Source organism: Epinephelus moara, chromosome 19 (genome assembly GCF_006386435.1).
Source record: "Epinephelus moara isolate mb chromosome 19, YSFRI_EMoa_1.0, whole genome shotgun sequence".
NCBI classification, from domain to species: Eukaryota; Metazoa; Chordata; class Actinopteri; order Perciformes; family Serranidae; genus Epinephelus; species Epinephelus moara.
The window spans coordinates 22,228,183-22,252,682 of record NC_065524.1 but is presented as its reverse complement, the minus strand read 5'-3'; the positions used below and the strand labels follow the sequence as shown (position 1 = coordinate 22,252,682).

The following is a 24,500-nucleotide window of genomic DNA, read 5'->3' as shown; positions in this document are numbered from 1 at the left end:
AAAACAAGCTCCCACTGAGGCTCCACAAAATTCAGAAGGCGCCAGGCGTATGAATCTCTCTTTTTTTAAAAACAAAATTGGGAGTATAGACTACACATTTTTACAGTTGGAGAATTTAAGAATCACTTTATCATTTTCATTGATTTTTCTTCATGTCAAAGTCACAGGGAGCCACTGGAGAGGGGCTAAAGCGATGCATGCAGGTCCAGAGCTGCAGGTCACATATCCCTATTCTAATAGGTTGATCTGGCCCTGTTGATAATACACTATTTGCATACTGTATGCAGTTGTAAGGCAGGTGTACTGTATTTCCACCTTAACCAGACCTAAGAACTTGAGAAAAAATTGTATCCTGTTAAAGCCCTGAGGACGTACTGACTTTGAGAATTAGCTAACCTCCACCAACTCATCATCTTCACTGATGATGTTATGCTACATTCCTTGCTTCCTGGAAAATTTGACTGTGTAAATACATGACTGTTTAATATGAACAGCTGAACAGCTCTCTAAGATCTGATCCCAAACAAGTTCAGAATAAAAAAAAAACACACACACAGTAAGAAACAGAGGGCAGTTATTGCATCACTGGGATACTGTAGTGAAGAGAGGACAGAGGGTAACAAACATTCAACTTACTGAACTTTCATGACTTTTTTTTTCTTCTCTGTGATCTTCATCCAGTGACTTTGGCTTTGATCTATTTAATAAATCTCACAGTGATTAATGAAATGTCTAACTATATGCAGGGAGATTAAGTTAATTATCTCCACCGCTACCCTGAGTGGAATATTAATCAAGAACAAGAACCTGAAAATGTTGCTCCTCTTAAGGAGTTCAGCACATGGTTGAGTCACAGAAAAAGTGGGTGAGCAATGTTTTCTCCCGGGGGTTGAATCATGCACGGACAGCAAAAACACAGAGCTCCAATGAGCGTCGAGCTGAAGATGGGGTTAGGGGAACAATGACACATCGTGTATCATCTTACATGTCCCAACGCTGCTCTGACTAAAGCTCTAGACAGCAGAATGATTGAGTAACAACTTACCATAAAACCCCTCCCAACCAATTTCACATCTAAATATGTTGTGTGTATGTGTGTGCAGGCTTCACATTTGTCCCTCAGCACACATTGACTCAACATACTATATTACTACTATATCCCCTCTGGATCTCTTTAAATAAGATAGATATGATGGCTGGGGCATCATGTTCACTGCATTTATCATTGTTATATTCAGATGAAATCATCCTTACATTTTCCCCAAAAGCATTGGAAGAGCAGCGGAGCATTTCACACAACCGCTGAATTTTCCATTATACTGTATATGAAGTCAGAGCTTGTTCACTTCGTTGCAGAGCAGCATCTTTTTCGCACATTTTCCCTCTTTCACACAAGGTGTTTGAAAGAAAAACCAGAACAACCTAGCCCCATTTATCCATCATATTTTATTCAACAATATAGCTCTTCAGAGTACAATCAATATAAGATACATATGACAAAATATATTTTAAATAGAGGAGAAAAACATTAAGGCATTTCAATGAAGGAAGTCCTGACAGCATGAATGATAAGATTAGTGTTACATTTTTGTGTGTGTTTATACCTCTAAGGCACTACGGCATGATTGCTGCTGAAACCACATAAAAGATGGATAACTTTCTACCCTTGCAGAGTGGTGACAACATTTCCAATGTGGTTTTCAGTGCTGTGTGTCTACAGTGTACAGTGTTTCAGCAATAGGCCAGAGCAGACACGCAGAGTCATGAAAGGCGAAGCAGGTAGTGAAAGATTTCTCATTCTGCTGAAAAAGTGTGGTGGCATTGTATTAACACTTTAATAATCCCCTGTGTCACACATGAACCAGCTACAGGGCAACGCACTGTAATTACGTTTATCACGCAAGCCAACCTGGTGCCAGTGTGACTTCTTGACTGGGACCGACATTAGAAAGCCCAGCTGTTCCCTCTGAGAATCGCCGTGGCACCAGCAAGCCGTCGACTGGCCGAGGTGTGTTATGAAAGCCGTCATTTCCTGTGCGTGTTCGAGTTTTAAAAAAAAAAAAAAAAATCTCTGTTATTGCCTCTGTGACCGAGGGCTGCGAGGATGGCATCACAGAAACGCATAAACAGCTCAACCACATCCACTGAACCTGGGGGCAGAGAACAAGCTCCTTCTCACTCTTTCCCTTTCTCTCCCTCGTGTGTTTCACACTTTCACTTGCTTGCATGCATAAACAAAGCCAGGCACACTCACACACTCACTCACACAAACATCCACACACACAGATTTGTTACCTTGGTATGTACATGACTTAACTCGTGGGAGTAAAGTCTACGAGCATCAAGCCTGTTGTCATGCAGAGTTTAGTACTCTCTCAACTAACAGGCAAATTCCCTCCCTTTACACTTCTGAACTGTTCTGGACTTCTCTGGAAATTATTACTCATGAGTAAAACTATACAGAAACTTGCACGAATAGCGTGGCGCAGCAGCACTAACCCCTACAGCATTTATCAACAGAAGCTCTGATTTACAAGGTCTGTCAATTATTTTTGTAACAAAAGCTGCTCATATTGGGTTATTTGTCATGTACATATATATATATATATATATATCTAGAAAACAGGATTTCTCTCTCTTTCTTACACTGATGCACACACAGGTTAGTGTAAGCAGGTTTGGTCTGAAACAAAGTGATAAATGTAGGTACAGCTGCATCAAAAATTCATCACAGGATGTGTGTCCACTAGGCCTCTTTTCCTGAGTGCCACTGCTCTGTTTCCAATTGTTTTTAGTATGGAAGAATTTAAAGTGGAAATGCTGCATCAAGCATCTCTGTTATTTTTCTGATGTCCACCTCAGACACTAAAAGTAAAACAGGTCTCAGCTTTAAAGATAAAAAATATATATTGTTAAAGTCTGTCGTTGAAACACAGTACATGACTCCTTAAGGACACTTAAACCCACCATCAAACTGCTTCCCAGCACCTTGAGAGAAAAAGATGCCCAGTGGTCACATTACAGCATGGGCTGGTCTGTCATGAGCAAGCCTATTGAAACCATTGTGCTGCTGAGTGAGTCTGGGACAGCCTATGTTATATGTTGTATTGCATGAAAATGTACAGTATGTTAATGCTGATACAGGCATCTGCTGTGTTACACTGCTAATGTTTGCTGAACCAGACGTATGAGGGGCTGCCGGGGATTGCGGTGCTCAGAAGGCGTAGGGCCCGACTATGATGGTGAGCCGCAGCAGTGAGCTGGAACGGTAGTTCATGGTCAGATGATGGGTGACCATCTCCAGGTCCACGACGTACTCCCTGGGGCCTGACAGAGGCTTGGTTAGCACCAGCATGGCACTCACGTTGCTGGAACGCTGCAGGGAAATATGATCAGTGTGTAAGCATGTGAATACAGTTGGCTACTAATGTCCCATCACCCCCAGCTGTACTTTGTGTTTACTGCTTTTTAGCACGTTAGCATGCAAACACTCTAAACATGGTAAACATTATACCTGCCTGACATCAGCATGTTAGCATGCTAGTGTTAGCATTTAGCTCAAAGCAGTGCTTATGGGCAGCCCATAGACTGTGTAATACAAATGAACATCATGACAGCTCTATGGATGTATAAAGAGAGGTGGATACAGCGTTAGATGTTGTCCCCTGAAGACAGAAAAGTTTAACTTCTGCAGTATGAAATTACCCCAATCATTCGCATTGTGGGGCCCATAGAGCAGGCACACTTGGCTTCCGCCGGCTGAGCAGCTAACTTCTGGTTTAGCCCTCCGCTAACTTCAGTAAGGATAAAATGATTTAATCACATGGGTCTTCTGGACTTTTGAAATGTTATCAGACTGAATGAAATGAGTCATTTCATGGGAGTTGTGATGCTAGAAAAAGTTTGTGGACCTATTTGCAGACATCTTTCACAATGTAAGTCTAAGGGGAAAAGTCTTTTTTGGCCCTATGGCATCACATAACAGACCCTAAAGTTGTAATTCCACATTTGGCCACTATGTGAAATTGGCTTCAAGGCCCGGCTCTGTGCCTGAGGGCTTGGACAAATCCCAAAAAGTGAAGCCAAAACATCTCTTTAGGTCATAATCTCCACCCTCTCCATGTTAGCAGATGGGACACGGGCCAAACTAAAAGATCAAAGTACATGCCAAATACACTTTTCCCAAAGATCGTTTTTGTCATTTTAGGTAGTTTTTATCACACTGCTGTATAATCAAGTGTTCAATTTTCTGATAAGTTTGGTTATAGTTTGTTATTCGATGCTATAAAAAGAAGACTTGATGTCATGATTGGTGGCTGTGTGTGCCAATTGAGGGCTAGTGATCAATGGCACTGCTTGCTGCTGTATCCAGGATATTTTGGCTTCATTTTTGTACAGTGGGGGGAAGTGGAGACACATTGTCCGTCTTCATATACAATGGTGCCGCCAAACAAAATCATGGTAAATCTCAGTCTCTTTTTTAACAGACAAAAAAACAAAAGAAATTTCCATCTACTTACCCGCAGGAAAAACTCTCCTCCCTCATTCCCAGCTTTGATCCTGAAGGTGTTGTGTGTGTTGGCGTACATGTTGGTGGCCTGAATCTGGAAGATGTCCGCTGGCACAGTCCGGTCCGCCTGGATGCTCATGTATTTGTATACAATTGATGGCGGGAGACCCTGGCACTCAGCCTGAGACCGGCAGATACAGCGACTGCAAACACACAACAATTAAAACAATCTCTTAGAAACTGGCCATACTGGTGAGAGTGACACAAAAGAACTGGGTGATGTTTACTGACTTCTCAGAGGTTTTGGCGTAAGGCGCCTCACAGGGGTTTCTGGGATAGCAGCGGAAGCCTCCGTAATAGTTCCAGCACATTTCATCGTCTTGGCAGTTATGGGTCCCTGTCTCACACTCATTTATGTCTTGTGATTGGCAGAGCGACAGAAGAAAAGAGAGAAAGCGAGAGAAGTATTGAGTAGTCAAAAATAGCTGGATGACAGTGCTAGTATCCCCCACTTCCAAAACACACACAAACTCTACACGCTTCATGAAACAGAGCTGTGAAAACACACAGTTCAGGATGTGTACAATTTGGGAACAGTGTTTTAGAGCTGCAGCTGCGTTTCCAGCAGCTGTGGAGGTGAAAGGAAACACAAGAGGGAAGCCTGCAGATCTGTACTGGAGGGAAGCCCCAGATGCAACCCCACACAGGCCTTGCTGCAACTCTTCCCCCTGCAGTACCATGAAAATAACCCCATCAAACATGCCTCAAACCACAGGGCTATTTCTGGCACAGCAACCTGGATTCATCACCGTAAGGTCCCTCTGACACAACCAGCCGGATTCATGGCTCCCTCTATAAAGCCTGCACCTGACCGAGGGGGAGAGGAAAAAATAACAGCTCACCCTTTGAGCGAGCGCCGGAGCTTCAAATAAATCCACTTCAAGAAACCAACATCATGCATATAAATTCACAGAGGTGGCTTTGCGGGGCAACACAAAGTTGCTGTGTTTGTGTTGCCTAACCTCTGCATTCTTTCCATGACAGTACCGCGTGAGAGTGGCTTTCATTCCTGCTTGAGAGGTAGAATAGTGGATGATAGCAGAAATGATCAAGTTCCTCTTAAGAGTTATCTTCAAAGAGTTAAGAGGAGGAAGGGAGGTAGAGAAGAGGAAATTTGTTGTGTGTGAAAACAGAGAGGAGGATAAGATAAATAAATAAACTAAAAAGAAAAAAAAAGATTGATAGAAGGAAAACATAGTGTAAAAAAAGGAGCACTGCAGTACCTTGACACAACCTGTTTCCTTGGAGCTGATATCCCTCTGGACACTCACAGGAGTAACTTCCAGGGCTGTTAATACACTGGAACTGACACATGTAGCTGGAGAAGCTGCATTCATCAATGTCTGTACAGGAAATATGCACACACACATAGATAATGAGCATGAGGCAGTGCACATTGAAAACTGAGCATGTGATGGGTGTTTACAAACATTATCAGCCACAACATAAAAACTACTGACAGATGAAATGAATCATTTTATTACAATGCAATGTTCTGTTAGGAAACCTTAGCTCCTGGCATTCATGTGGATGCCACTTTACACACACGACCCACTAAACACCATTGCAGACCAAGTACAGCCGCTCATGGCAATGGCCTCCCCAGCAGGACAACGTGCTATGCCACACCACAAAAACTGTTTAGGAATGGCCCAAGGAACGTGACGAAGAGCTTATGGTGTTGACCTGGCCTCCAAACTCCCCAGACCCTGATAGAGAATCTGTGGGATGTGCTGGTACCCCACCTTGTAACCCCCACGACTCAAAGGATCTGCTGCGAACACCCTGTTGCCAGAAACCACACAGAGGTCCTGTGTCCATGCCATAACAGATAAGAGCCAAGTCCGAATCAAGGAGCCCCCGAATGGATCAGACTTGGCTTTCTAGTGTCAGCATGCACAATGGATACTTCAACAGATTGGGATCTGGAGAATTCGGAAGACAGATTAAAACCTTGAGGTCTTTGTCATGTTCTTCGGGCAATTCCTGGGCAGTTTTTTTGTGGTGTGGCTTTGCACTTTGTCCTGCTGGGAGGGCCACCGCCATCGGGGAGTGCTGTTGCCATGAGAGGGGAATACTTGGTCTGCAATAGTGTTTGATTGGGTGGACTGTGTCAAGTGGCATCCAAATGAATGCCAGGAGCCAAGGTTGCATCAATGTTATTCACTCTACCTGTCAGTGTGGCTGATCAGTGTATATCTGTGTATGTATATGTGTGTGTGTGTTCCTGTGTGTGTGTGTTCACCTTGGCAGGAGACTGTGTCTTGTGCCAGCTCGTAGCCTTGTTCACACTGGCAGAGGAAGGAGCCAATCAGGTTGTAGCAGTGATGCTGACAGGGATTCTCCACATCACATTCATTCACATCTGGAACAAAAGCAGTTGTTTTACATATATGGAAATATTGCAGATAATTCTGCTTTATTACAGCCTGGAACTTATTATTGTAGCTTTGACCATCAGTCTGGTATTAATGGCTCTGTACTCACATGAGAGCTCAGATCTTAGCAATTAGTATAGTGAGTGATGTTATCATCATGAACAGGAATAATGCGGAACACTATGTGAGTAAGACCCAAGCTGTAATAAACCTGGAGTTATGCTCAAAGAAAGAGCAGTAACTAAAGACACAAATAAGCAGCATAGCTGGGAGCCGGTCATGGATTCTGATGGATTTCCAAATGTCTTTCAGAGATAAACAGCTCTCTATCACAACACAACATTTACAATAACTTCCTTTGACTTCTGCAGGAGGTTTTCTGTGTGGGTTCAGGTTGCACGGTCAGTCTCATGATAGCTCTGAGCTTCCAGGCATGAAAAAAAAAAAAAAAAAACAGCTCACGCACCATTTGTTTTGTTAAAACTGTTCCTGACCTTAAAATATCTGCATCGTGAGAAAACTGAAGAATGAGAGTAAACGCAGTGGGTTAACACCAGACTTTGGTGAGCCGAACCTGAGCTGACATGCTCTGCTGTGTGTTACACTGCACCTCTTTACATCTAGCTAATTATACCTTGATTTAATAGATGTATTCGTGCATTTTTATTAACTGCACTTTACTATTTTTATCATACATTTAAACTGATTTTGCCCTGGTGTGTGGTTTTGTTCTGCCTGTATTTACATTAAAGCAGTAATTATGATTATTATAATAAAATCTTGTATGCAAGTAACAACAGGTTCCCAAATCTATTTAGAGTCAGCCTGGCAACACCAACACAAACTGTCTGAAGAACATGGGTGGTTTATGAGACAATGGGTTTGTGGGCACAGATTTACAGAGAGCCTCACCACCTCTCCTACACAGGAGCAAGACACACAAACTGTGGTGGTTTTGTGTCTCTTTGTGGTCGTAATGCCTCTTTTTGTAGTGTTGCGTCCCTCTCTGGTCATTTAGTGTCCGCTTGTGTTTGTTTTGTGTCTTTTAGTAGTCGTTTGGGTCTCTTTGATGAAATTTTGTGTCTCCTTGTGGTTATTTTTTTGTCTCCTTGTCATTTTAAGTCTCAAGATTTTGCAGGTGAAGGCCAGGGGGCCCTGTGACACTTTGGGCCCCTGAGCCTATGTCCAATAGGCCTGTTCAGTAATCCATCCATGCTGATGAGCTGCCTCCGAAATGCTTTTATAATTTGATGTTGTACATACTAACACAAAGCTTTTAGAGTACACGTGGCTTTTCAGTGACTTACCAACACAGCTGTGATTGTTGCTGGCCAACTTGTGACCTGCGTTGCACTCACAGTAGTATGAGCCCTGTGTGTTCACACATCTATGCATGCAGTAGTGGGTCATGGCGCACTCGTCTCGGTCTGCAGGGAAACACAAACACACAAACACACAGTAGAGTCATGGAAATACATTGCAAAACACAAAATCAGTTGATAAAAGATGATAAAGCAACTTTTTCAAAAGCTTGACGGTTTAAAGAGGGTAGGTTGTGTTTTGCATGAACAACTCACCTATACAGTGGTCTCCGTTCTTCTGGTAGCCTGGAGGACACTGGCAGGTGTAGGAGCCTCTGGTGTTGTAGCATGTCTGCTCAGGGCCACAACTGTGTCTACCTGTCGCACACTCATCTATGTCTGCAATAAACACACAAACACAGACACTGAGAGGAAGCTACGCCAGCTTAATGCCTACTGTACGCAGGAACACACGGCAGACAAAGCAAGGCAACATGTCTGGACTATATGAACTCTGTGATCTGCGATGTGTGAACTGTTTGCCACAGACAGTAAAAATCTGTGATCACTGACACCATCACATCACACACACGGGCATAAACACACATGTTCACACAGAGAGTAGGCGATTAAATAAAGACGGGTTTTATTCAGCAGCTCCGGGTGAAGGGGAAAACACAGATCATATCTTCTGCTAACAGGACAGCTCTTTGAAGGGGGAGGTGTGTGTGTGTGTGTGTGTGTGTGTGTGTGTGTGTGTGTGTGTGTGTGTGTGTGTGTGAAAGAGACAGAGAGCTCAACTGATAAGTCATGTGCTTTCTACAATAACACCTCCCTCTTGCAACAGACATCCATCAACCCATAAGCACAGAGATCAACTTTCTATCCCTCGTCCCATCATTAATAAGTTATATAACATAATAAGCAGTAGTTTGATGTTAGTAAAAGAAGTTTAAAAACACAAAGATCCTGCCAGAAAGATGCCGCATTTCCTAAATTAGTGTAAAATGTATGTACTGTGTCACTGACTGGTTTAATGACAAACATAATTTAGTGGCATCTAGTGGTGAGAATTGCAGATTGCAACCAGCTGAAATTTCTCCTGATTGATATTCCTTCAGTGTTCATTATTCAGGAAGTTTTTACCAGGAGTGAAATCATCCAGAGGTCTGTTCCTCTTCAAAACAAATGGACCAGGTGATAAAAAGCAGTAAAAAAATACTGAATAAAGCATTTTCATATTACAAATCAGTGTTTCTTTTACACTGTTTGGCACATTGCAGATGGACATCTCACCCAGCTTCTATGTGTGCTCATTTTTCTCTGATAACTCCAGACAGGAGGTTTTTACTGGGTACTGAATTCTCTGCAGAAGTGTCCTCCCCTCCAAAAGAGACAGGCTCAGTCATTTAAACCATTAAAAACACAGAGTAAAGGAGTTTCATGTAAAAAAAAATCTGTCTTCTGATTCCAACCTTGTAGAAAGGGCTTCTAACTACAGTGGCCAATGCAAAAAACTAAATGGATCTCTCTAGAGCCAGTGTTTGGTTTGTCTGTTCTGGGCTACTGTAGAAACATGGCAGCCTCTGTGGATGAGGATCTGCTCCCTATGATGATATAAACGGCTCATTCTAAGGTAACAAAATCACAACGATTCTTATTTTCAGATAATTGTACACTAATGAAAACACACCCATTATATTTTATTCCATCTCTGCAAATATATTCCTCTAAATCCCCACACTGAACCTTTAAATGATTAGGTTTGTTTATTTTGAAGAGGAAGAGACCTTTGTGGATAATTAGTCTTATGGCAAAAACCCCCTGAACAATGAATGCTGACAGAATTCTAACCAGGAAAAGTTTCAGCTGGTTGCAATCTGCAATCCTCACCACTAGATGCCACTAAATCCCCCTAATTTTTACACACTGGAAGTTTAAACGTTCACCAGAAATGTGAATTTTCCAGCTTTGACTAAAACACACAAGACGACAGTGGAAAGATTCTTCTTTTATCTTGATCCTGCAAACACATTCTCAATTTTGGTTTGTTTGGAGTCAGAGCCTCTTAAAAAGGATTTTCTCTCCATTACTCCCTTCTCCCCTTTTTTTCTGAACTTCCATCTTCCATCTCTCCCACACACACACACACACATTACAAATACGCCCATGCTGTATACTCTCATCCCTGTGGGCCCACCAGCAGTCCTCCTGGGTGGTCTGACACATCCCATCATATGCAGACAGCCAGTGGGCATCAGTTTAACAGCATGACAGACAGTTATCCTCAATACCACACGCACACACAGGAAAGGAGGGGGGTACTATTTCTGCATTATGATCCGACACATGCTTAGCCTAACAATAATCAGAAGAACCTCACTGGAAGGCGACTGGAAAACCTAAAGTTGAAGTCTGTGCTGCCTTGGCAGACATGATTGTCCATCCTGCAGGGTTTAGATGCAGTCAGTGCACCTGAGACAAATAGTTGCATGCTCATAGAGCCCTTTTCATGGAGAATGCACCGAGATCAAACATCTAAAACTGACAAATCAAGCCATTAAAATAAGCAGAAGAGACACACACTGGTGCACAGACATCTCAAAATGATATTCCCCTGGACACATTTCATGCGGTGAGGTTTCAAATGGAAAGGATCTCACCCTTACCCCAGTGCCTCAAATGCCCGCCAGTACATACCAGTCCCACAGCCACCACCATCCAGTGGGACTGGTGCCGGTGAGAAATTGGCTTCATTTGCTACAAAAGATCCCATGAAACAAAAAGGTGGACAGTAGGTAAGTTGTCTTCGACCCTTAAAGGAAGGAAAGGGAAGAGGGCTAAAATGTGCCCAACTCTATGGGGGCACAGTGATAAGATGAACTCAGTACATTAGGGACAAAAGCGGGGCTTATCTAGAAGGTGCACCTGAGAGACAACAGGTGCGAACTGCATTCAGCGAGGAATGCGCAGACAAGGCTTGTTGCTCACTGACCCGCTTAGTAAAGGACAAAGATAAAAGCAGTGTTGTTCTGGAAAATCCAACGCTCTGATGTGGCTTGAAAGGCATCTGGGAAAGTGTATCTGCAACGAGCACCGAGTGTCAGTGAGAAACTGAAGGCTTGGATTCCAGCAGTATCGCACTATGGGATACTGACCCCGCTGTAAGAGCCCAAAGGCTTCATGACATGGCTGATAAAAACGCCATGGTGCATAGAGGGTCTCTGTCACTGCTGGTGCTAGACCTGTAGCATCCAGATTCGGCCTCTTAGGTTAAGAGATCTACCTAGTCTAGATGTGGGTGATAGATTTCCCAAGGTAGTGTGTATAGCCACAGATTTGTGTTTGTTTTGGCATGATTTGTAGACATTTGAGTTTGTTTCAGGTTGCATCTATCTGGGTGACAATATGAACACAATCTAACGTCATTTCTTCAGTTAATAATATGGTATATTAAGGTTAATATGATCTGGCAGGTCACTGACATTTTCATTCTTTGCACAGTGAGGCGAAACAACTCTAAAAACAACACTTAGAGGCAAAGAAAAACAATACAGAAGCCCCAGTAGGTACTGTATTAGACAAGCAGTTACACAAGCTAGTAAGCTAAGCCACTAGCTAACCCTTTAAGAACACCAGGGTGATGTGCTTGCCAGAAAGAAAACTGTAAGTGAAATCCTGTAGAGTACCAATGAAAATTTTGAGTGAATGTCAACAAATAGTCAAAGCTGGGATCAAGTCTCTGTGAATCACAACCACGCCTACTTACTGGAGGTATTTGGTGAATCACTGAGACTGGAAATGCCCTGCCCTCTGGCAATAGATTCAGACAACACAAGTCTGAGACTCTTAATTCCTGATAAAATAAAGTCCTGTGTGTTGATGCTGTCATGGTGCCAAGAAGCAGACAACAAAACTGTGATGCCAGGCAAATGTTTTAGTGACAGAAAGCACGATTGGGCAACTTTGCCAGCTCTTTAGACATCACTGCATGTAGTTTCCGGATAATCGGAAAAATTCACATGAACGAAGCCTCAAGTCGGAACAACAACTCCGTAAGTCAGCGAAAATTTGGCACACAAGTTGCTAAGTTAATGTCATACATGCCGAAACATGGGGGACGAAAGTTGTTAATTTGATGGTAATAAACTTTTTGTTAAGTCCCATGTTGCATGTAAATATTTTGCTCAGAACTAACTCAGAATATGTTATTAAGTTGTAACAGTTAGTTGCTGTTCATGTGGAGTGACCTAGATTAGGTAGAAGAGTTATTTATAAGCATTAGTCAGGTAAAACAATATTTCAGTCGTTATAGGGGAGGAACTGGTGCAGCAACAAGTCTGGGACAAAATCACTTTGTAATGTAAAGCTACAAAGGTAGCTTTCTGTAGGACGATGACTTAAAGCTCATGAACACACCGAAGTCAGAAAATCGACATCCCAACTCAGGAAATGGGACCATCAGAGGAGCACTTGAATGCAGCAGTAAAAACTAGCTTTATGCTAACATTATTTAGCACCAAATTAAAACTGAACACAAATGTGGGAATGTCATTTTTTGCAGGTAAACTGATCATAAACTAAAGTACTGGATGAAATCTGACCTGCATGGTGATAGAAAGTCTGAGGTTCACCAAGGTTATAACAGTTCAAAAGATTCAGCCTCTTTAGGTCAAGAGAGTTCATGCAGATTTTAAATAGTTGTTGAAACATTTCTGGTTTTGTAATAGGTTTAGTTGTCTTTGTTCCATGTGTACTTTGTTATTATTTCCGGACTGCTGTGACTGGTTACAGTGAGCAATCTATTGGTGTAAGCAATTATGTTCTTGGACAAAGGTTAGTGCCAGATCAGATAGGCAGCAGAGTTTGACCAATTGCAGTTGGCACGTGTGACTTTGTTCAGAATGAATTCAGAACAAAATCAGAGCCAGAGCTGATCCACATGTGGCTTCAAGACTTGGGCTAAGAATCAGCTGCTGATAGCAGCATTTACTCTAGTTTTGAGCCATTGTTAGCCTACCTACAAAATTACATCAAGCACACTTGGAATGATTTTGACGTGAATGATCTGGAGTCCGATAACAATTATGCCACTGTGCAGCTACCTGAAAGACTGCGTGAATCATCAAACGAGGTGTCACTGGTGCAGAGCAGATATCTGCAGCTGAATCATGTTCCTCCTCTTACATAAGGTAAAAAAACCCAACTGTTGGTTTGAATAAACTGCACATGATTTACTGTAAATTATCTAAATGTGAACAATGCAGCAATGCTTCCTAAGAAGTTCTGTGTATGGAAAAGTCAGAGTCATCCTTATTCCCTTTAAGAAAGCTTGAGGAGCTCTAAATAAAAGCATATGTGCTGAACGCAGTCCAAAGGTTCATTCACGGGAATATCTTGTGGTAACTGCTACTTTGTCACTAAACCTTTAAGACGCTGCCAATACAAAGTTCCACAGAAGTTTGTGTGACGTGCGTACAGGAGTGTGTGTGTGTGTGTGTGTGTAGGTGGGGTGGGAGGGCATCCCACACTGGCTGGCTCTTAGGTCCAATAAAGCCTCCACAGCTTACCACATGCAGTACAGTCCATATAGTTTACACAGGAAAACAGATTTTACCATCAAATGTGATGATGTGTTGCGTGTGGGGAGAAGTGACTGTGTTCTCTGAGGTCAGATTTTTTTTCTTTTTTCAGAATTTACTTAACACAGCTTACAAGTTTCCTCTAAGAGCGAGCCTGCTGTAACATCACAGGGAAAGATAAGGCTGTACAGCAGGAGAGTGGAAGATGTGGAAGGAAAGAATGAGGAGAAAGGGTGGAGGCTTTTTTTTTTTAAACAAAAAAGGGCTTTTTAAGATTTGAAGTTAGATTTACGGCTGTGTGTGCATATGTGATGTCAGAGTTAAAAAACTCCTTGCTTTTCAGGGAGATTAATTCTAAATGCCTTGTGGGAGTTGGGGGAGTAACGGGGATGGCGGCAGCTCAAAGAATGTGAATGTGTGTGTAATGGACGAGTGGGTGTGTGTGCATCAGAGGTCCTGTTTGAGGTGCTCCAACATTAAATGGCCTTTTACAATGTTTTACAAAATGGGGTGAAAGAGGAGTTTTAGTGTGTTTGCCTGTGTTTTGGTGCGTGCATATGTGTGAGAAAAAAAAATAGCACGTGTCCAAAATGGGGACTAAAAATTGTTTGGCCAGAATTCAGAACAATGTGTTATTTGCTCCAGATTTAAACTGACATGATAGGGCTTGTTGTAATTATCACTTGAGAGCATTTAGTCTTGTTTTCACTGAACCACTGCAATGGAAAGCAGGAGCTGTTCCAAAGAACAGTTGGAGCCGTCCTGCTGTTGGACAGCGTCTCTGTTTCCCTCTGATTATTGGATAATTCAATCTCTGGGAAGGCAGGGGGCAAGATGTGCGATGTTAATAGCCCATAAAATTTCACAATGTCAAATTTATTAGCATGTCATACACCAGCCCCTGAGCGTTTGGTTTTGCTTAACCTCAAACACCTTAATATCAGCCCTACTGGCAACCTGCACTACACGTTGTTTCATTTGTGTATAATTCCCTCTGCAATGCAGTGTGAAATGCAGCTATCACTGGCTTGAACACGACCTCAGGACAAATGGGAGTGGTGGTGTTTCCCTTTCAAAGCAAGTCCAAACACAAAGCAGATAAGAAATCAAAGAATTCGAGACACTCTAACCGTATATTCCGTGTATTCCCATCCGTATTAGGGCATGAAATATTTCCATGCTCTTGCTATTCGCACCACTCCCAAGATTCCCCCTCTCATCGCTCTCATTGTTCAGGAGGAACAGGAGTTTTAGTCATGCTGACACTTACTAACTGATTTGTGAGTTTGTTCCACACTCTTCTAAAGGTCGGGCAGAGTCTTGACATTCTTGAAAATCCGTCCAGTGTGCCAGCTACATTCCCGCCTGATAATAATCCTTCCTGTTACCCTGAAAAAAAGAATGCTGAGCAACTCTCCTGCTATTCAATGTCAAGGAGATCAATCACTCTGCCCACCTGACGTGCCAGTAGTCACGCTGTAGCCATTAAGACCTCTAAAGCAAATCTGTGACGTGGAAGGAATGGACCCTGAAAATATGGCCAAAATAAAAGTGTGATAAAACGAATCAAAAGAGAAACAGTGTGAAAAACACGCACCCTGCGATCGCATGTGAGTGTCACCCAGCTGAGCGCAATAGTGATTTATAGCAGCCCTGTGTCCCTTTCCATCATGAGGTAAACGGAAAGAGCAACACATGTAAGCACATCAGAGGAGGAAGCAGCTGGCCGTTTGGACAGGCACCGACCTCAGGGAGAATAATAACAACAACATTAAGCACTTACGCCGAGGAGGCACGGCAAAGCTGCTTCCCCCCTTTGCTCCTTTCTGCCATCGTTGATGTGATGGCAGAGAGGAGCCAGCAGCAAAACCACAAGCAATAACAGCACACTGCACAGCAACACCACACAGGCCAACAGAGGGGCTGCCTGCAGGATGGTTAGATTGTATACACAGTCTGTAAGATACGCTTGTCTTTTCTGGCAGCGTTATAAGGCAGATGAAATACTGTAATCATGTTATACCTTTTAAAGAAGATGTATGTGACATTTAGAGCATATCTGAGTCTGAGCCAGAACTGCCTGCGCACGGCTCTCAACATGGAGGTGGTTGCGCCAGCAGCTAGCAGTTAATGGTACTAACAGTGCAAACAGTGCTAACAATGGCAACAATGCTGACAGAGCCAATGGTGTGAATGTTTGGGGGAACTGGATGATGCTTGTTACACTTCCGCAACATTGCCTTTGATGGTGTTGTCAGCAGTATTTGCCGTATGAGAGCAGTGCAGATTGGCAGGCACTCGCTAGCCAGTGGGATGCACACACAGGGACTTACATGCGCTAACATTGATGTTAGTATGATAAAATAACATTACAAATGTAATGTTAAGTTAGGTAGATAACGTTAAGTTATGTAGGATGGGTTTAGGCCACACAGGCTAGGTTTGGGAAATGAAAAGGTGACGATGTACCTTAAAGTAGGGCTGGGCAGTATGACAAAATTTTCATATCATGTTTTTTTTTAAAAATCATATCGGTTTCACGGTATTTGACTTCATTTTGCTCGGGTTTGGCCCACTTGACATGCTACTGTGTTGTGCTATGGCCTATTCAAGTGCTGGAAGTTGTTATTTACGTGACAACACCTGAACGCAACACAGGCTCTTTTTGGTATGAGTTCTTCTGGGTCATCATGTACAGTTGCTTTACTTTCAGGACTCTCTCCGGCAGCCATTCTCACCTCTAAACTTTTCTCTATGCTCTCACTCTCGGCGGCTCTAGCACACCTGTGGTGTGCAGTGGTGAAATGGGTCCCCGCTGAAACACTTTCCCACCACGCACGTTCCGGACGTTGTTTGGGCTATTCACCGGTATTGCGGTATATGAAAAATTCAGATCATAACGAAAATAAATACTGGTTTTCGGTATGAACTGGTATACCGCACAGCCCTACCTTAAAGTATCTCAAAGGTCACGTTGTTTCACATGGCCCCGAACACTGGTCTCCTGGGCGAAAGTCCTGTGTTGTTTGACCCATCCACCACCCTAACCTACCTCCTTATGCAGATTTTGGTTTTAATAATAGACTACTTCCAACGCATCAGCCACATGATTGCAGCCTTCCCAATAACCTGTGTTATAAACAAATTGCTTGCTCATGACTAATATACGAATTGTGGTGCATTAGCCTACTTTTTATAGGTTTACATACGAGTAGTGCTTGAGAACAGCCTGATAAACATGAATGCACGGCTGACATGTCTTAAACAACAAACAGAGAAGCTTGGATTACAATACACACAGAGGTAGTGTAACTTCATTCTCTGCTCAGGACCCCATTACTCCACTATATCGCCACTATAGTTAATAGTTCTTTGCTGTTATATTATTGTTCTAAATGTTGTATACAGCTCCCTTAAACACAGGAGGGCAGAAGTTATTCAATGACATTTATTTACAGATTCCCCATGTAATGTGCTGATTTTGTTTCAGGATGATATCGCTGCACCGATGTTGTTTTGATCATAGCTGTTGACTTCTTGGTTTCGAAGATCAAGAGATTAAAAACTGTTTATTGCCATAGAGACACCGATGTCAAAATACATCCAGTAATTAAAGGAGCATTAAAGAATTGGAAACCTCTTTATCAGCAGCTGAGGAGTTGCAACATCAAAAGGTTTTCTGGCACTGTTTGCAAATGGAAAGTGAGTTTTGAAAGCCAGAAATCTCAGCAATGTTGACTCACTAGTATTGACTTTAAAACATGATGATAATTGGACGTTTGAGGCAGATGCTGACATGAATAACTTGTTTAAACGTCTGGTAATGGTGTTGATCTACGGCCCATGTTATCTTTTCTAATTTTTTTTTTTTACATAAACAGGTATTTGGTCAGAAACCATTAAGATACACCAACATTGCCATTCGTTGAAAGCATCTTCAAGCAGTTGTTAGGGGCTGAATCTGCAACGTCACAGGTTCAGTGAGTTGGACAGTAAAATCATAGGGCACTGGGACAACCGCATAGTGAAGACGCACTGATGCAGGACAGTGCAAATCATCAGTCTTTGGACAGGTGGAAGATGAGAGCTTAGCTGGTAATAGGGGGGTTCAACAGGCACAAAGGTGTGCCTCAGGTGTCTTTTTGTTTGAGTAACCCTAAACAAAGTAGGTCCGCTTGTGTTTGATCCCACTTCCTAAGCAAAATGGTAGCAGAATGTTCTAATTCAACAATTCACATTCATCTCAGTGTTCAAGACAACATTTTCCAAACCTGTGTTGCTTATCTCTGGGAGAAACAAACATTAACAGGATAACATCTGAAGGAATTTCCTGAAAAACTGTAATCGCTCTCTGTGTATCCTCACATCTTTTCACATTGTCTGTGGATGAGCAAAGACTGGGGCTTGTTTCTTCAAGTGCAAATGTCAGGATGAGACGACAACAAGGGGAGCTGTAAAGTATAAACTGTAAAGGTCAAACGGTGCAGCAGCGCCATGTTGCGCTCCCTCTCTCCCTGCTTGTTCTGTTCTCTACATTCCTGCGCACAGATCGATCCGATGCTTATCTGTCAAAGGTGGTGAGTAATTCCTACCATCACAAAAGATGGGAGCAAACGGAAAAAACAACCACCGCTGACATTCCAGAGATATTCCTCCCAAGTGCATTGCATCTGTGTGGAAAAATGTTATTGCATGCACTCGGCCTTGTTCGGAAAAGTACACAAATTCTCTGTCACACAGGGATTAACGGTCTTAATAGAACATAGTTAGGAAAGGCTTCCAGCCACTGCAGGTGAAGAGCGTCCAGACGTAGCTGAAATCAGTCAGGCATGTAGGTGGTAATGTGGCCTGCATGACCTCAGGAAACCAGACAGGTAAACAGGAGTGGCATGTGCTTTCATGTCCCACACTGCAGCGCATTAGTATCTAATTTAGACATGAAAAATGAGTGTGTAAACTCGGGAGAACATCAGAAAGTGTAAAGTACGATATATAACATTCTCTTTGGCAAACACATATGCCTGAAGCCACTGAAAGTACAGCTCAGTTAGTATGAGTACTCTCAATGTTCAACTGTAAATGAGGATCATAAAATCGCTGCTTTCCACTTTTCATCAGATTTAACGACTGATTCCACCGCTTTTGATGGACAACGCTCATTTCTAGGAGGAAGTGATCTCACCTCTGCTGAAAATAAGAGTTAATATGCACACATAAGACTACAACAAGCCACTTGTAGGCATCTCCCAGCGGTAAACACAGTAAGTATGTGTATGTTTGGAGGGTGGGGGGAGGTCATGGAAATGTGGGGCATCATTAAGCTGTCACACATACAGTGAAGGTTCATAGTGTGTCTGTGTGGCCGGGATTTGGAGTACGGCGCCAACTTCCCCTATGTGTCACTGCAACAACACACACTTAGGCTTGGGTTCACACACAGGGCCAAGGACTTTTATTGCCCATTTACAAAAATTGGAACGGACATTAAAGGTCCCATATTGTGCTCATTTTTGAGTTTGTACTTGTATTTTGGGTTTCTACAAGAACATGTTTACATGCTTTAACTGTCAAAAAACAATTGATTTTTGTCATGCTGTTTGCCTGAATATACCTGTACTCACCCTCTCTCTGAAACGCTCTGTACTAGTGCCTGTCTCTTTACGGCCCCATCCCAAAAAACACCAGTCCGTTGTGATTGGTCAGTGTTTGTGTGCCTTCCACAACTGCGCTCTTGGCATCTCTGCAATGTCATTGCAGCCAAGGAAAGGACTGTAACGGCACTGTAGCGCCACTTTCTGTCTTTATGAGCCAAATCACTGTAGCATTGCGCTAACACTTCTGAGTAGAGAACTAAAAGTTGATTTGAATTTTGGAAATACGTGCCATTGGCAAACTTGTTTAATTCTGTTGTCTGTAACATTTAAAGATATATAGTCAAACATGATGATCCAACCTATCCAACATTGCTGTTGTGCTTATTTTATGAACTGTGTTGCTTTGCTAGTCTTTGATAAACTAAGTCTACCAGCACGAAAGCTAAGTAATGTACTGCTGTGGATGGGGGACGCAGCAAAACATATTTTAGCCACCTACAAAAATCTATATCAGATTAAGTGTATGCTAATATGGAATATTTTCTCCGTGTTACCTTACACCTCAAACTAATCTAGCCAGCGGTATACCAGCAAGTCCTTTATCCTGCTTAGTAAAGTGGCTGTTTTTGTCAATGGAGTCTGGTGGCAGTCAGAAATCGTTGTCTGACGGCAAGGTAAAGCGGTGAAAATATTCTAAATATGGCGTACACTTAAACTAATAGTAATTTTTTTTTTAGGTGGGCCTTTTTATATGTTGCCAAAAACTAACTTGAGGCAGCATTTGCTCAGAGCTGTTTTACCGCAGGGGTTTTCTACTTGAAAGTATTATAAAAAAACATTGTGACATCACAACAGCTCGTTCAATGGTACAGTATCTGAATGCAGACTGTGTGCATTTCTCTGTTGAGTAAGCATTTTCATACATTCACAGTGTATGTAAAACATATGCCTGCTTTACAGTAAATAAATACATGGACATCTGAGTTTTTACAATATGGGACCTTTAAGGCTCCATTCACAAGGAAAAATATATCAGGATGGAGTGAATTATATAATTTGTGGTTGTTTCGCTTTTAATCAGCATAAAGAATAGTGATAGAATAAAAGCTATTTTGTTTTAGGAACTGTTTTTTCTTACAATTTAAGTTGTGCTTTGGAAAATTGGCTCCTTTTCTTTCCAGGGCATTTAGCTGATCTCTCTACTATTCGCCACACACTCAGCAGTAAGTCACCAAAACAACTCAGCAGCGGCAGCAGCACAACCCATGACGTTGGTACAACCTGGCTTGGTCAGAGCTCCGGCACTTCTGTGGTTATTTAGTCAGTGTCAGCCTTTCATCTTCCCCTTTGCCCTACCTGACTCGGCACTCTACGTTTCCTCCACAGAGTGGTGACTTAGCAGGGAAGGAGCCTGATGCAAGCGCTATTTGATACATTGAGGTTTCCCCCCATTGAAAGTTAATGGGAATTCCTTCGCTAGCAAGATACGTAGCTGTGCGAAACAGCCACTGTGGAACAAAAAAATAAAAAAAGACAATTCTGTGTCCAAGAACAATTGGCTCATTGTAGCGAGTTAAAGGTAATGACAGAGAAACCAGAGACTGATGTAAACAAAGATTATATCACTCCACCAGCAGAAATATACGCCCTCGAGACGGCACGAGACGCCTTCCAGTTAAAACTCCAGTCATTTCAAAGCAATAACACTGACAGTAACAGCCTATCTTTGTTTAGCCCATGCACTGAAACGACACGCCAGTGAATGAATAAGTATTATACCCATGCCAGCTTGCTTATGTGGTTACTTTAGCTGATATGCTGCCATGTTTTACACTCTAATAAAACCTAATTGGGTTCCAATTCAGAGAAACACATAAAGCACCTCACACATATCTTTGCCCCAGGTGTAAAATCAAATTTGTTACTTTCACTGGAGCTCTGTGGCCGCAGGCCTCACCACACAGCCACTCACCACAGGCCTCTGCCTATTGCCAAGAGGAGCTCCTGACCACTGCACACATGTAATTTACAGTAATGCACTTTGCCTTACATTACATTTATACAACTCACTCTACATCTCCACAATCACCCTCCTCATCTCTCACAGACCAGGACAAATGTCAAAGCTATAAGAGGCTGTAAGTGATATCAGAGATTCCTTCTCTCAGGTGCAGCTGTGAACATCTGGCACACAGCAACAAAGGGTACTGGTGTGTGTTAGGGAGACAAAGAATGAATATTTAAACCACTCCCCATTTGTTAAGATCAAAGAGTCTCGACCAAACGCAGGATCACACCCACATAATCGTGCACAGCTACCAAAATCTCAAGCTGGTCACAGCCCAGGGAATGTCTACTGTAGGTGTAAAGGCTATGAGTGAGCACAGAGCTTGCCACATTATTATAAAATCTCTTTGATTCACCCCTGAAGCAGAGGACCTCATCACCCAAAACAAGAACAATTTCTTACATTTGAAGAAGTTGAACTCGGGCCAAAAACATCATGCTGCAAGCGACTGAAGAGTTTAGAAAACATGACATCACAGTGAGAAAAACCGAGGAGCTTGCAACACATCTGGCAGCTATACGCATGGTTTAGCTGTTGATGACTGTCAGACAGATGGATGAACAGTTCACCTTTGGAGCTCTGCTTACTGAGGCTCCAAAGTCGTTAGCAAGTAATTATCAAATACCCACATAGCACAGTTAGAGACACATTCTCCCATGAAGCAGCAGTGCATCTGGCCAAGTGCAACAGAAGCACACTACTGATATTTAGGAGATAAAAACACTTGTACTATCAACATTGTATTCTGCCGGTATGCTGCAGTATAAAGCATTCAGTGCAGTGGGATCTTAATCTGCACCCACATTTTTAGGGTGTAATCTGTCTCATGAAGGCCAACTTTTTATGGAGAGAGTGTGGCAGCCATCCCTTTTGCACTTCTAGACCATATTTTGTGGTTACACCTCCTCCTCTCCTGCTGACAGAGTCCAATTTCTCTCCTGAGGAGCTTGTCAACACCACTCGCTGAGATAAGAGGATCCGTCGCCATGTGTTGGTTCAAAGCCGTAAAAAAATGAAAGGCTAGTTTTTCAAGTTACTTTGATGGCACTTTGTATGGTTTTATAGCTGAACAGGGAGGAGGGAGGAGAGCCCGGACAGCTGAGCTTACCTCTGCAGAGGTTCTGCTCATCTGCAGTGTATCCAGGTGTACAGCGGATGGTCCGGCCAGACTGAGTGCCCCCCTGGTTGCCTGAAGTCCGTGGGACCACAGGCTGACTTGGTGGGGCAACAGGGACAGCAGGGACAGGGTCCGGCAGTGGCACCTGCTCGCCCTCCTTGCTGATATAGATGACTGCGCTCTTGGGGAGGCAGAGGTACCCACCAAAGTGGTTGATACACTGCATCCCTCCTTTGCAGGCATCGTCTAACAAGGCACACTCATCGATGTCTGACACAGGGAGAATATTTTGACAGAAAGAAAGACATTAAGTGTGACATTTTCTGTACTGGAAACTGACCAACATGTATGGATAAAGATACATAATTAAAAAACATTAAGGATGAAAAGCTGCACATGTGTAAAAACCACCACTTAACATTTAAGATAATCTGATATTTCTCACCTCTGCACTGCTCTCTGACTCTGTCATACTCATACCCTTCTGTGCACTGTGAAGGACACATAATGATAACCTTGAAATGATACATATCTTAATATCCTATCATATAACATCATATGATAAGAACATGAACCCTGAGTTCTCCATCTGCAAATCAAAGCACACAACATCTCACATGCCAAGTCGTGTTAAACACAAGAGATCTTTCACTTACTGTGTAGAGGACGGGCTCCTCAGCCTCCTGAGAGAGGACATGTGTGAAAACCGCACAAAGACACACGCAGATCCCCAGCATGTCGACCAAACGTCGGAGCAGCACTGTAACGAGATGCAGAGCAGAGGAACCAAAATGGATAGAGCGTGCAAGATCATTTTTTCGCTTGACAAGCCTACAAGTTTTAATACCAGTTATTACATCATTGATGGCATTGCTTAACGAGTCCCAACATCTCCCGCTGCTGGCGTGATGTTTATGTTGGCACCGCTCCAGCTAAAATCTGCGACTTCAACTAAGTGAAGTGTTTTTCTGCTGTTTTTCTCCAAAAGGGTTAGTGCGTAATACGCGTAAAGATCGTGCGTAAACATGCCCTCCTGTGTCAGTCAGTGTCAGGAAAATGAACGAGTTAATCAGCCGTGCAGAGCTCATGTTGATTAAAATTCCGTATTTGCACAAAACATGTCCAACTCAACAAGCTGCCCGGTGAAATGTTATTCTGCCTTTGTTCATCGCAGCCTTGTTTCAGCATACTGACACTTGTTACCGGACAATTCCCTGAAACGAGCGAGCTACATCAGAAACAAGTGCTACTGCAGATTTTGTCTCACTTGTTATAAAATTCACAATCCTTCAGCAGCTCTTGTTATCTGATCAGAGAGCTGAACTGCATGCAGTAGCTTTGTCATCCCGTGGCGTCTTGGACACGTACCTGCAATTATACCTGCGGATCTCCAACTCTCCTGGCGTGCTGGAGAAATCGTCCCCGGTTTATGTGTTTGTGTTGCAGATCCGTGTGCGCGCGTAGCAGGCTGGTGGTACGTTACTCAGCGAACGGTGCAGTGGATGGAGAGATGTTAGATGGATGTCGGAGTGCAAGCAGCACTTGTGATGAACATGCGGCTCGTATAGTATGACATGCTGGGGGCGGTGTACCGGGCAGGTTGAGCTCCGGGTTTCTCTCTCACCGGAGGAGCAGTGAACGATCAGCAGGCTACAGTGGCTCCCTCTATAGACTGATGACTAGTCATAAAACAGGGCAGGCTAATCAGCATCGACTATCAATGAAAAACTAGGCTCAGAAATAATCTAATATTACGCCTTACTCATTATGTTGCTGCACAGAACAATATTCCCATCAGTCTAAGGAGCCTATGTAGTCACCACTGTATCTCTGCTAGCTTTGGCTCGCATGCAATAAACATTGAACCTATCATTTATTGCTGCAATAAGA

The 24,500-nt window shown here is 42.9% G+C and overlaps 1 protein-coding gene across 1 annotated transcript; it reads right to left on the bottom strand.

The window, feature by feature from the left end:
- Nucleotides 1–1,433: 1,433 nt before the first annotated feature.
- Nucleotides 1,434–24,220, bottom strand: efemp1 (EGF containing fibulin extracellular matrix protein 1). The gene is made up of 11 exons (XM_050071184.1): nt 23,979–24,220; nt 23,267–23,370; nt 23,056–23,101; nt 22,602–22,880; nt 8,526–8,648; nt 8,256–8,375; nt 6,816–6,935; nt 5,794–5,913; nt 4,802–4,928; nt 4,521–4,713; nt 1,434–3,376 (listed from the first exon to the last, which is right to left on the bottom strand). Exons 2-11 carry the CDS (start codon nt 23,345–23,347, stop codon nt 3,215–3,217), a joined length of 1,371 nt encoding a protein of 456 aa, XP_049927141.1. The 5' UTR covers nt 23,348–23,370; nt 23,979–24,220; the 3' UTR covers nt 1,434–3,214.
- Between the last annotated feature and the right edge of the window lie 280 nt (nt 24,221–24,500).